General features: G+C 35.1%; 1 protein-coding gene across 1 annotated transcript in view; it reads left to right on the forward strand.

Annotated features, from left to right (window-relative positions):
* The window catches only part of LOC138703253 (ras-related protein Rab6), a 195,936-nt gene extending 181,814 nt beyond the window's left edge, over window positions 1–14,122 (forward strand). The window contains exon 7 of the mRNA XM_069830983.1: window positions 11,814–14,122. Coding sequence (XP_069687084.1) covers window positions 11,814–11,884 — 71 coding nt within the window. The 3' untranslated portion in view covers window positions 11,885–14,122. The remainder of the gene's footprint in view (window positions 1–11,813) is intronic.
* The last annotated feature ends 212 nt before the right edge of the window (window positions 14,123–14,334 follow it).

Raw genomic sequence — 14,334 nt, forward strand, 5'->3', positions numbered from 1 at the left:
AAAATTAATGGCAACTTTGTATGTGAAAATTGGTGATTATATTCATATAATTTTTGTTGCATCTTTTACATATATTATTTGTTTTACTTGCTGTTTGGGCCTTTCTAATACCTCAGTGCTAGTATGTAGGCTCATCATTCTTTTGCTAACTGGGATTCAGTCCTAGGTACTGAAAGGAGTGATGTGTGTAATGAACAAAATGATTACTTTTCTCGGGGTTTTTCTCGTGTTACAAACTTAGTCCCACCAGTACTCTATTTCACTCAATATGATTTCAAGGTAAAGTGTACGAGCTTCGACAAAGCCAAGGAGAGAAAACAAGCCAGTTATTGTTTCTTTTTGTATTGTTTGTGACTCTGCCCTAGTCAGACAGGGGCATCCAATGGGTGGTGTCTACTACTGGTGGATCAGGAGTATTCCTGATGCTGGTGGTATGTCCTTCGTTGCCCTGTCTTCTTTGCAGGAGTCTTAACTTGGATATTCGTTCACCTCTGTGTATACACTCAATATTATTTTTTGCTGTACTGATATTTTTTTAGTTCTCAAATATTTCATTATTATTCTTTATCTTTGCAAACGAAGTTCTCTGTTCTGAATGTGTAAATGAACTTTGACCTGTTTTTTTTATAAATATAGTCTGCTAGAAACTTTTTTCAAAGTTCCACTCATAAAGTATACATGATCTTGTTTAGACTGCCATATTAAAGGGGTATGGTACTGAAGTAAAATTTACATTCTGGGATGATATGTTCTAAACAACATAATTTAATTATATACACATGACCTTTCTACAACTAATGGTTTCAAAGTAACGTATCTTTAAACGTGGATACTGGCAATGTGTATGACGTCACTGCCATGTCACACCACAGCTAGTCCATTCTTGCTTCAGTTAATCACACTACATTCACTGTAATTCATGTCCAGATCTCGTAAAATACCGTTCTTTTTGTAACAAAGCATTAATCAGTTATGAGCTTACACAATGCAAACCACGGGTGTGGCAGTGTTGAGAACCATTTGATGTTTGAGTTGCGGTTTTCAGTGCTGTCATTCATTAGCTCCCTGTTATCTACAACAGTGGTATTCAATCTGTGATACCCGTACTGCCAAGGGCTATGGGGGTACATGGAGTTGTCTCAAGAGGTATGCGTCCCACTGAACCACTGACTATATATATATATATATATATATATATATATATATATATATATATATAAATGCTGTCATATTTTATTATATTTGTTGATAATTATTGCAGTTTACATGTTTTTTTTATTTATTTATTTATTTTTTTTGTTTTTGTTCTCATATTATTACAATGCAGTTTGGGGATGCAAAGGTAAAAAGAAAATCTATTTTGGGGTTAAGTACACTAGCAAAAAAGATTGAACACCACTGATCTACAACATATGAAAAAATAATTTTATTGTTCAGTGCTCCTTTAAAACAAGCTAATAACATGATCAGGTCACTGGGAAAATCTCAGAATAATGAGCGGAAACTTGTAATCTGAGGCTGCTATCAAGTGTATTTCCAAATCTCACTTAGACCAATAATGTGGTTGAATTTATCCTAAATTTTTCCCAAATATAAGACGAATGTCAGATAATTGTATGGCTAATCCTTGGACTCACCTCGCTAAATACCATTTTGCTGTTACCAATCACATCAACACTAGATAACCGCATAGTTAATACGGCCCCAATAAATATTAGATTGAGGAACATGATCATAGTGCTGTATAATAATACTGAAAAGAAAAAAACTCTAAGCGTTCAATTAATGGTATAAACGAATCCATTCATTTTGACTGGATGCTTGTTTCTACATGTTAAAAGGTGACTAATGACTAACGAGTTCATGCCAAAGTGCACGTAGTTAGATTTCCATAGAATATAGTGAAGGTAACTATAGGGATGCGAAAATAAGTTATATGGAAAGTTGCAATTGGAGATATACACTATCTACAAAAAAGTAATTGGACACTGTTTTTGCTCCTTTAGAACCTCGTGTTACCACCTCTTGTTGCTATAACAGCAGCCACCCTATCAGGCATGCTGTCCACTATTTTGTGTAGGATATCCACTGGAATGCGTCGTCATACCTTTTACAACATGGCAATCAAGTGGACAATGGACGTTGGCTGCATCTCCCGAGACCTCAATCGCTGGTCCAATTCGTCCCAAAGCTGCTCAATGGAATTGAGATCAGGACTCTGTGCAGGCCAGTCCAACCGGTGAACATTATTGTCTGCATACCACTGCATAGTAGCTGCCGAAACATGGGGTCAACTTCCATTGTCCAACTGAGTGCCATGTTGCAAGAGGAATGGCGATGCATTCCAGTGAATATCCTACAAAAACTAGTGGAGAGCATGCCTGACAGGGTGGCTGCTGTTGTAGCAACAAGAGGTGGTACCACGAGGTTCTAAAGGGGCAAAAACAGTGCCCAGTTACTTTTTGGTAGACAGTGTATGTGTGCAGTTTGAGAGATATCGACATGAGCTCATTAACAGTTTCCTTGTTAGTTTTTTGTATTTTTGATGACCGACACTTGAAATAATGTATTCAGCAGCTTCATGGGTTTCAATTATTTTCACTGATGAATCAATGTTCAGCCTCAAGTCTCCAGACGGAAGGGAAAGAGTGTAGAGAAGGCCTGGGGAGCATTATACCCTCTCTACCTTCTTAGCAAAAATTGTCTGGAGGAGATTCAGTCATGGTATGGGGAGCATCAGCTCTGAAGCTCACACCGAGCTTTTGCTCATTGAAAAGGGGCACTGAATGTATATTGTTATATCACAGAGGTACTTGAACGTGTCATTCCTTTTGCATCTTATGTTGGCCAGAAATTCGTTTTGATGCACATCACCAGACCTCATACTGCTCGATGTCTGTACAGTTCCTAGAAGAGCCGGGCATCATTAGTGTTATGACTTTGAATTGGCCAGCACGAAGTCATGACTTCAACTCCATCAAGCATGTGTGGGACATTCTCGGAAGTTGAATTCACTGACAAGTTCTTCAAACCCTGGCTGAGATTCGGCAGCTTTTCATGAAGAACAGGATGCAGTTCCACAGAATGACATCTGCATCCTACTTGCCGGGATCCTGGATAGGATAAGAGTGGTAATTGATTCTAGGGGATGGTAATACACGTTACTGAGTGTCCAGAGTTATGTTAAAATAGTTTCATGTTTATTTAGTAGCAAGTAGTGAAGGTGGTTTTCGTAGAAAATAAATTCAAGTGGCACCAAAGGGCATAATGCACGACTTTATTCGATCCCAGTTTAGTGCTAATTTTATTTGTTAAATATTGCTTTTGTATAAATAAAAATGGAGAGAAATATTTGAAGATATTATGAAAGTAGGATATATTGCGTGTGAAATAGCATTACTCTTAATTAAATACTGGTATGCATTTATAAAATAATTCAAGTGTTATGCTGTATCATTAACATGGCTCTATTTTATACCAGTCAGTGATATCTAGGTTCTTGAAGCATTCTCTTATCCATTGTTTTTAATGTTTTCATCCATTTATTTTTCATCTGCATACATTAAAACGACGTATGTGACATAAACATATTCTGTTCTTTTTTTTTTTTTGCTTGTAGTCTCACATTTTGTTGATCTAGGGCACTGGATATGCTAATTGTTTATTATCGTTGTTATATACTTCGTGTTGTATAAGATGAATCCAACCAGCCTGTAAGTACTGTATTAGTATCAGAAGACTAAGTAAATATTTACAGTACTTGAATAATTTCAAGGGAAAAATTGTACCAGAGCTGGGTATCAATCCCGGGGTCTCTGGTTGAATGTACCAGCACTCTACCGACTGAGCTACCCAGGAATACCACCCGACACCGTCTCAATTTTTCCCCTTATATCCACACAACTCGAGTGGGCTGACAAAATGCCAGAAACCCACATCAAGTGCACACAAACTTTGTGTGACTTGGAATTGTGATTTTCTGTTAATGTACCTATAGTTACGTATATATTATGCAAGTCTAATTTTCAGGTGAAGCTCCCTGTGAAGCAGACGTGAATAATTTCAAGGGAAAAATTGTTTCAGGGCCGGGTTTCGATCCCAGGGCCTCTGGTTGAACTTACCAGTGCTCTACCGACTGAGCTACCCAGGAAATTATTCAAGTCTGCTTCACAGGGAGCTTTACCTGAAAACTAGACATGCATAATACCTACGTAACATTAGGTACGTTAACAGAAAACCACAATTCCAAGTCACACAGAGTTTGTGTGCATTCGATGTGTGTCTCTGGCGTCTCGTCAGTCCACTTCGAGTTGTGTGGATATAAGAGGAAAAATTGAGACGGTGTCGGGTAGAGTTCCTGGGTAGCTCAGTCAGTAGAATGCTAGTACATTCAACCAGAGGGCCCGGGATTGATTCCCGGCCCCGGAACAAGTTTTTCCTTGAAATTATTCAAGTCTGCTTCACAGGGATTTCTACTTGAAAACTAGACTTGCATAATACATACGTAACTGTAGGTACATTAACAGAAAACCACAATCCCAAGTCACACAGAATTTGTGTGCACTAGATGTGGGTCTCTGGCATCTCATCAGCCCACTCGATGTGTGGATATAAGGGGAAAAAGTGGGGTTCCTGGGTAGCTCAGTCGGTAGAGCACTGGTATATTCAACCAGAGGCCCAGGAATCGGTACCCAGCCCCAGAACAATTTTTCCCTTGAAATTATTCAAGTCTGCTTCACAGGGAGCTTTACCTGAAAACTAGACTTGGATTTATAGTACCGTAGTTTCCCCTAACTATGGTCCACATTTGTCACATTTTACTTTTTATATTCAGTACTATTCATCCAAATTAAGTGAAATTTTGGCTTCAGACTCTTGTAAATTTATATTAAATAAATATTGACATATGTGTTTGAAATTATTTAATTATAAGTGTTAAAAAAAATAATAAGCATTGGTACATAGTTGTATTCTGAGTTGCCCAACTATGGTCCACTCATATATTCATGCTTGAAAGCATGAATGGACTATAGCTGGAGCTGTAATTATTCGTAAATCAATACATTGAGTTTCTAATTTAAGGGTAGAAACATAATCCAGCACAGAAATATTAAAAATAAATGAAAATTGCATGGATTCTTGTTATTAGTACGCATTACATAAACACTCAATAAACAAGTGAAATCTGAAAGTCATTTTTCTGCAATAATGAACAACTATACTCACCGCCAAAAAAACCCGGCCACCTAAAATTTCTCAATTTTTTATGAAGTGAGAATCAGAAAATCCTTTATGAAAAATTAAGAAAACATTGCTTCCCAGAAAAAAAAAACTTATTCATTATCATTTGCGCTATTATTTTCAACGCCAAACAATGGATATAATTAAAAGGTGTCAAAACTTACAAATTATATCAATTTTCTTCCAAATGTTCAACTGATTTTGTGGCCATCCAGATGTTGGTAATAGCGGGTATTACCTCCCCGTGACTGTATGACTGTTAGGGCTGGTTCACAATAAATCGAGAACGGAAACGATAACGACAATGAGAACGGAAATAATGTTAAAATAAATGTATTTAAGTGTGAGCATTCACAATAGTTAATTGTGAATGTTCACATTTAAATACATTTATTTTAACAATATTTCCGTTCTCGTTCTCGTTGTCGTTTCTGTTCCCGGTTTATTGTGAACCAGCCTTTACCATCCGCCTATTCAACCCTTCGATCAAATTCTGGATGTCAGTGTGGTCGATTCTATTCCATTCTTTACTTATAACATTTCGGAGCTGCTGTAAGTTGCTGTGTGGAGTTAGACGACTTCTAACTTACTTCCCAAGCATTTCCCGCACATGTTCAATAGGGTTTATATCAGGACTTCTTGCTGCCCATGCCATCCTATTCAATCCAACGTTGTGAAGGAACTCATCCACGATTCTTGTAGCATGAGGGCGTGCATTGCCATGCATTAACAGGAACTTTTCACCAAGAAGTGTGGAATATGGTACCATATGTTAAATTAGACCTTCTTCGATGTATCTTGGAGCAGTCAAAGCACCTCCATTAATGAAAACAAGTTCTGTGTGAGCTTCATACGAAATGCCACCCCATACCATTACTGATTCACCTTGGAAACTGACACGTGAACTGAAGGAACATGAAGAAAAACGTTCTCCTCCTCTTCTCCACACTCTTTCAAGTCCATCTGTAAACTAAATCTCGATTCAACTGTGAAGAGCACTCGTCGCCACTCCCCCCAGGTTCCAATTAGCATGATTGTGAGCAAAACGTAGTCGTTCAACATGATGTTTCTGGAGCAATTCTGGGCCTTTAGCTGGTCTTCTGGAATCGACCCACATTCATCCAGACGTCCTCTTACAGTTCTCTCACTCACGTTAACTTGTCTTATTTTCTGGAATGCTCTTCTGGTCTCAATAGCTGTGGAAAGGCGATTTCTTAATGTGTTTAGGACAATAAAATGGTCACGAGCCGAAGTTACTCGTTTTCTCCCTGAACCGGGTCTCCTGGAATAACCGCCTGTCTCTCTAAAGTGATGGTACACTCGTACAGTCGATTGAGGAATCCCAAGAACTGCAGTGACATAACGCTATTCCCACCTTCTATCAATGCAACCAGTTTTGCTGGATCGGTAGGACTTACTGTAGTGACATTTGTATATAATGAAGTACTCCAATACTGCCTCAAAAGAGCTTACCAGTCTGTAGAAAGCTTCAGCTTAGCTCGAAATGAGTCCGAGACGTTTACACACAATATTACAAGAAGAACGAATCTTCTTTTCAAATCATTGTTGGCTATTACGTATTCAGTATTACAGTGTTACGTATCACAAAATAAATGAATAACTAAATGAATCTCAGCACACCTACAATTAAAAAATCCTACAATTTTCAAAAATTTTAAAGAAAATGTAGTTGGCCCGGTTTTTTTTTTTTTTTTGCACGTGAGTGTATATCAAAGAACAAAAGTATGGTATCAAAATAAACTAACACATTCTTAGCAAAATATTATACAAATAAATTCACTGATAATGTTTATTTATCGTACTGAGAACTACATTCATTAGGCTTATTTCATCCTTTGAATCGCCACTTCTCTTGTAATTCTGAAATTGAATCATAATCTGTATCCAATTCAATTTCATCGCTCTCATAGTCACTCAGAGGGACGGTTGTTTTCCTTCTACCATGAAGTTTTCGTTTTACCGGACCATCATTCATGCTAGTACCATTGATGCTGGAACAGCCTGTTTCTTTGTTTACTTGACTATAATGTTAAATGGTGTTTTAGAATATACTGAGGTACCGTATTTGCAGAAGTAAATAATCACATTTATCGCATTTTATTGAAACAAATATTTCAAAATGAAATAAAACTATGGTCCACGAAAAATTGTGGTACATAGTTGAGGACTGACTTCTAGCCTTGAGGTTAAACATTTTTCACGCAGAGTCCTTAACCTCTGCCAGTGTAATTATTACGTGAACGTAAACACTATATATCCAGGTTTAATTGTACAAAGAATCATATATCTATAACATAGCAGTTCTACATAGGAGATCTTAATATAACAGACAATCACAAACTGAATGATTTCGTGTCTTCACACATTCAATAGAACGATGCACACTGACCTTGTTAAGCATCCATATCATTGCCACGTGTAATGGCAGATAGAAGCATCTATGGGGAACATAATTCCATCACAGTGGCGTCTTAAATGGTAAACACCGAACTCTTAGAGGACTATGTAGTACATAATGCGTTTTGGAACATAGTTGGGTGCCTGGACCATAGTTATGGGAAATTACGGTACTGTTAGTATACATTGAAAAACTCGTATGTTGTCTGCTCTCTACTTGAGAAACTTCAACTTCTAGATATAGATAAATAATTGTGAGATAAGGAACAGCCACCAAATATTATTAGATCTGTATCTATATTTAACAAAAAAATATTTATTACGATTTACACGAACAAGATATTTGTCGGATTATTATTATTATTATTATTATTATTATTATTATTATTATTATTATTATTATTATTATTATGTGTTTCTTTGCCTTAGCAAGGCATGTGTGATCTTTATACCTAATAATAATAATATCATAATTTCTTCATACGAATTTCACCACAAAAAATTTATTTCTGTATACAGTATGAGGATTTACTCAAGTATTTTGAACTGTGTGTATAAAAATCGTAATTGCGTTTGTTGATGTATCATACCAATGCCTCCGAATGGGTTGGATTGTAAGTTTCAAGGTTCTGTCTCCAAGAGCACTCTTTTCAGTCTACTTTTTCTTTACTGTTTTTTTAGTTCTTTCAAGGAATTGCTACTGAAATAGTGTTGTAAAATATATCACGATCTTCACGTTTTCTCCTCATCACAAATTATCTTATCTCAGCAACATTGAATAATTACTGTACTGCTGTTGAAAGATAATATGGAATAATTAATAAAATATAAGGAATATTGTTTCAAAATCAGACTATATGGAACATAATACGTAGAAGTGTAATCTGCTTGCAAATTGGTAGTTTTTCCTGATATATCCACTTATTTACTTATGCATTAATACCACAATTAAATATTGGACATTCCATGAATACTAACTGACTGAGTAACCAGCAGTGTGCAAGGATACAGAACTTATTTTCTAAATTAAACGTAAACATATTCATAAAATTGCGGTTTGTCACTTTTTAATTCGTCAATGTTATTTCATTATGAGGATCGTGAAAAATGTAAATATTACTGTAACTTTGAAGCTTGCAATTGATTTTCAATTTCCAGGATGTTTTATTAGTCTGCAAAACTGGTTACAAAATATATTAAAACACTAATAAAGCAATTGCTAGCATAGCAAAGATTATTCCTAAATTTTATTATTATTAATACATCCTCCTATCATAACAGATGACCATATAGGTCCGAAAAACAATTTAAAAAATGTATAGGCTATATGGAATAGAGAGAAAAATCAATACAATAGGTAGCAATCATAGTACAATATGCAATTTAGAAAGTTTAAAAATTAAACATTCTATAAATGATTATGTAAAATGCCTATGGATTTCTTTAAGATATTTAAACAAATATTTTTAATATCTTGGGATGTCACATCATATTGTTTTAAAATGTCAGTAGTATATTTATATGCCGATCTATGGGCACCAAAAAGCAAACCTCTCACGTCCTATATGTAATCAATTGCATTATACTGCTCATTCAAGTGAGGAATACATGGGCGGTAAACAGTGGCGTAGGCTGAACCTGGAGTTTGGGTGTTCTGTTAAAAATATATAGTTGGTCTATCTCGTACAATTATTATAGGCCTAAGTGAAATATTGGTTCAACATTAACTGCCATTTTTAATATATAATTTAGTATTATTTATAAATAATAGCTATGGGGCGGATGATGATGACCTAAAAATCTACTTAAAACGATCATTAAAATGCCCTTAAACTAAAGGAAAAATGACATGAAATTAAAAGAAAATGACATTTAAATATTATTCAAAGTACTCGCACCACAACTTCTTAAAAATTAATCACCTTGTTTCAATGACTGCCCTGCAAATGCCGGAGAAAGGAGGCAACTACAAATAACGTTATTCAAAATTGCATTATTTATGATCAAACAATAACCATGGCCAGCAAAATAACCTGTTTGAAGTTCCACAACCCGCTAACTATTCTACAGTTTCATATTGTGAAATAGAAAAATGTCTAGTGTATTGTTCGCTTTTTGTTTTATATTGTTGCACTAAATTCGGAAGTGGCGGGGTAGGTCTACCCTTATTCACTATATGTAATTTCTCTCCTAGTGGGCGAGAAGAGAATGGCTTTTGCAAAAGATCATTTACAGTGTACATTTCCAAGTGCTATTATCATTAAATAAGTAATTTAAATTGTTCACCTGTGCTGGCACACAACTATGAACCCTAGTAAAAACCTAAACACAGTAAATTCACTCACACAAACAGAAAACACACACGTAAAACACTATATTTTGTAACGCTATTGACAAGTTGAGCTGCCTGTATACAGGACGACCTGCGAGCTTGAGAGAAGCGAGTATCCCCACCATGCCACCTTGCGCGCACAGAAAATTATAGTAGTAAATCTCAGCAGGGAATGTTCTTTTGTACGGACAGGACACCCAGACCAGAACTCATCCCACTTCGTCAGGCAGAGCGTACGTTATAAAACGAAAGCCGTTCTGGGGATGGTGTGCACATTCAACCAGCAGGCATTTAAAATATTTAAATGGTAATGAATTAAAATTAGTCTTGAAATATATACGTCAACTTCCAATGAGATTACCATGCATTTAAATTGTGATAAATTAAAATTATTGTTGCATTATATAAAACAACTTAAAATAAAAAATGAGATTACCGAATTTACAGGGTGTCCAGTGCACACCTTGAAATCTGCAGTATATGCCCCTGGCGGTAAATGACTTGTTTTTATCGATCATCCGCTAAGACTTGAGATGCATCCTTTTCGAACCATACAGTTGGGTCCAATATTACTGCCTATATCTGCTTGTCTGTCACTGCCATCCTCAGATATGAAATGTACCTCTTCATGTACTTCAAGATAACTACTGAAGCTTTCCTGGCGACGTAATAACTCAAAATTTTCTCGGGCTTCCAGCCAGGTCATAAGTTGGTGATCCACCGACGTTTCGAGAATGTTCATCTTCCTCATCTTCAGGGTTAAATGATAACTAAGGGTACCCAGCTCCTAATTTATAGTGCCAGAGGAAGGAGTCAGCCGAGGGGCTGTGCGCTGATTGGCTCCTATTAGTGCGGACTGCGGCGTGAACACGGCCGACATGTCATCTTGCTTTGTACTGTTTGGCTGGTTGACCGCGGGTCTCACGAAGGGCTCGGCAGACGAGTTCTTATGTGTCCTCCGCTGGTGACGGCACGTCGTCTGGGCATTGAGAAATTTAATAGCCGGTGCCCACGCCGCGCTTAGTTGGAGACCCGAGTCCCGATTCAGGTTACTGCGTTCCGCCGTTATGGCCAGGGTTTCCTTTACTCTTTTATCCCAATAGCCCGAACACTTCGCCAGGACCACCACCAGAAGAAGTTTACTTTCATTCTCATCTTGAACAAATTTACTTCGCTTTGTGCAATAAATATTACGTCTAACGTTTAATGCCATTATTCTTTTCAGTTCCAAAATGTTGCAGATGTAAAGTTTCAGCATATGGTGGAGTACCGAAAAGTTTTCTCAATCCTTTAGCATAGTTTTTATATTCTTTTGTCAGGAAACATAGTGTCTGACATGATGTATGTGCAAGTGTTTGCATATGTGATGTAATGAGGACCAAGGTAGGCCTTTCTTCATCTTTGCTTCCATTGCTATAGATATGGAAATTTTATTTAAAGTGAAATGTATTACATTATATCAGTTACATTAGATTGGTACTAGGAAATGTATTTAATATGGTATATTATATTATTTTACTTAATTGATTCGAACTGTTGTTGTTTCACTGTGCAATCATAACTAACATATATGCTGAATAATGAAATATTTAACATAATATTCAACTTAAATTGTTTATTTTAAATGTTTTTTCCTCACGCATACATATTCGTAATTAGTAAGTTGGAATCAGTGAAGTACAGTTAGCCTGTGTACTTCAAATGCTTTATTTTATACTTCAGATCTCTTCTATAGATTTGTTGCAGTATTTGTGTATTATTAATTCACTTTCGTTTAACTTTCACAATAAGAGCAGATTTTCCCTTAACCAATTTCTTGCAGCAGTTGATTTACAGACGCAGCCACCACAACAGAATGATCAGCAAGATTCAGAAGGTGGATGTATGTGCTAAAAGAAAACAATGAATATAGGATGAAGATGTATTATGAAATTGAGCAGTAAGGTAGCAGCCGCAGCAGCTGATAAAAAGAGTGAGAATTGCCGCAGTGCAGAATCACTGACAACATTGTTGAGGTGACATCATGAGAGAAATGTCACTGACTTCACAAAAATAAATTATTGCTTGTTCATCGTCAGGTATTATATAAAATAGAAGACTTTCCCCACTGTTTATTACTTATGTAACATACTATTTTTTGTTTTGTATTTGCTGCAGGTAGCCTACTGTTTATAACAAACACCATTCCAATCATTGGCAGATTCTTTGATACCCTCACATGTATGCAGCATACACAGTTTCCTCTTGTGAACTGCTAAACGCACAATAGTGTACTTGCTCGAGTATGAAATATTTTTTTTTGTGATATGAAAATGACTTTAAAAATCAGAGCATGGATGAAAGTGCAATATTTGTGATAAAAATGGGAGATAAAAGTTAATGGTGCTCGATATTATATCCTTTCTTGAAAAACTGCAAATTACAAGTTGTAAAATGTACTTCATGTAGTGATTATGCTGAGATTCGTGGGACTTAGGATGGATCTTTTGCCTGATTTTATAATTAAGCTAAGAATTGTCTTAATTTAAGTAAACGTGAATTTCATTCCATGATATTAATTTACTGTTACATGTGTTCTGAAAAAGTTTCTTTTGTATAACATTTCATATGAAATATACTATGTTGTGTCTAATTTAGCAATATGAAAATTAACAGATATCAAGACATGAATTTATTATGTTACAGTATAGAATGAATGAGTTATAAATAATGGCTGCATATTTTGTGTGAGAAATATGTTTATTTATTATGTTTATTTTATTATTTCTTGATAACTGATGTAAGTGCAGAATTTGAGATGGCGAAAATTTGTACTTACATAAACAAGTATTCCATAAAAGTATTATTAGTTTATAAATGTATTTCTGAAGTATTAAAAAAAAAAAACAAACAAACAAGAATTTTATTTAATTTATTTTAAACATAAGATAGTTTAGAACATTCTAAATTGAGTTCACTTTTAAAACATTTTGTTCTAATAATAAAGTATTGTTTGTAGTACAGATTAGATTTACAACTGAATTGGTAATTTATTTTATAACATAACCATGGAAGTAATTGACATCAAAGAATGATAATTTTATTAGAGTAATATAATTATACTTTGAGGAATTTCAAATGTACGGTTTGTGTAAATGAGGTAACTTATATTTTTAGCATTATCATAAATTGTGCATATTTTACCATTGGCAGAATTGTGCCAACTTCCTACTACAGGAACTATAGTACGTGATGGCTTTAAACTTCCCTTTATTTTTGCTGTGTATGTTGCATAATTAGTGTGATTGGTACCAAATTAAATTAACTAGCGTGATGTGTTCATTATTTATTCATAATGAGAAAAATTCTTGAATATAAGTTAGATTGCTGTAGTATCAATATCCATACTCGAGTAAGTACTGCCATTTCACTCGCTCCAAAAGCTTATTGACAGCCATGGTGGAAGATGCAATATTATTCATGCACCATTTGATGTCTCAAATTGCAGAATTCTGTGGTGAATGAAATTGATCATTTCCTTTTGTGATATGTGTTACTTTTAATATTTACATATTTATTTATATTTAACTAAAAGCTTCAGTATTTAAATCGATTTTTATTTCGAATGAGAGAAAAAACTTCTTATCACAAGTGGTACAGTTTGCTTTCTTTTCCAACTGATTAACATTTGCAATAGTAAAAAAATGCATTATATCATTGTGCTTTTCCATAATGTAGAAGTAATATATATATTGAAAGAAATGTTGCTAAGTGATTATTAAGTATATTTGTGCTGAATTAGCATTAATTTAAAAGAAAACTCTACTTACACACTACAAGTTTCCTAGTAAAATACAGTCAGTTAAATAATCGAATACAGTGTATTCATGAACACTCTGGTCTCATAAAAATGCAAATAATTATCAAAATGTTTAGCCTTCCTTTTTCGGTCACGATTTCTGTAAGGATGCTGCATAAATCATGTTGACATTATAATGTTAGCTGAAGTGAAGCACAACAGACATTTCGCTCCTACTTCAAGAAGTGCCGTAAATTTGTTTGTAACTTGCTACAAAACATAAGTGTTGTGATGTAATTGTAAATGATAATATTAAAATGACCACAATTGAATTATATATTAACTTAACAGATGCTTTATGGTTGCTGGTTGTTGTTGAGTGTTTTTGCACCCATGATATTTTGTTCAGCTTTCAATTGAAGCTTTTTGGTATAAATGCTGACAATGCTGTACGCATTTTTTTTTCCATGGTATAACAGTTTTTGCAAGTCAATTGTTCCAATTGTGAAAGCAAAATGCAATAGTAAACTATGCTTGAATCAATAAAATGATGTTGCCTCAGGAT

Source organism: Periplaneta americana, chromosome 7 (genome assembly GCF_040183065.1).
Source record: "Periplaneta americana isolate PAMFEO1 chromosome 7, P.americana_PAMFEO1_priV1, whole genome shotgun sequence".
NCBI classification, from domain to species: domain Eukaryota; kingdom Metazoa; phylum Arthropoda; class Insecta; order Blattodea; family Blattidae; genus Periplaneta; species Periplaneta americana.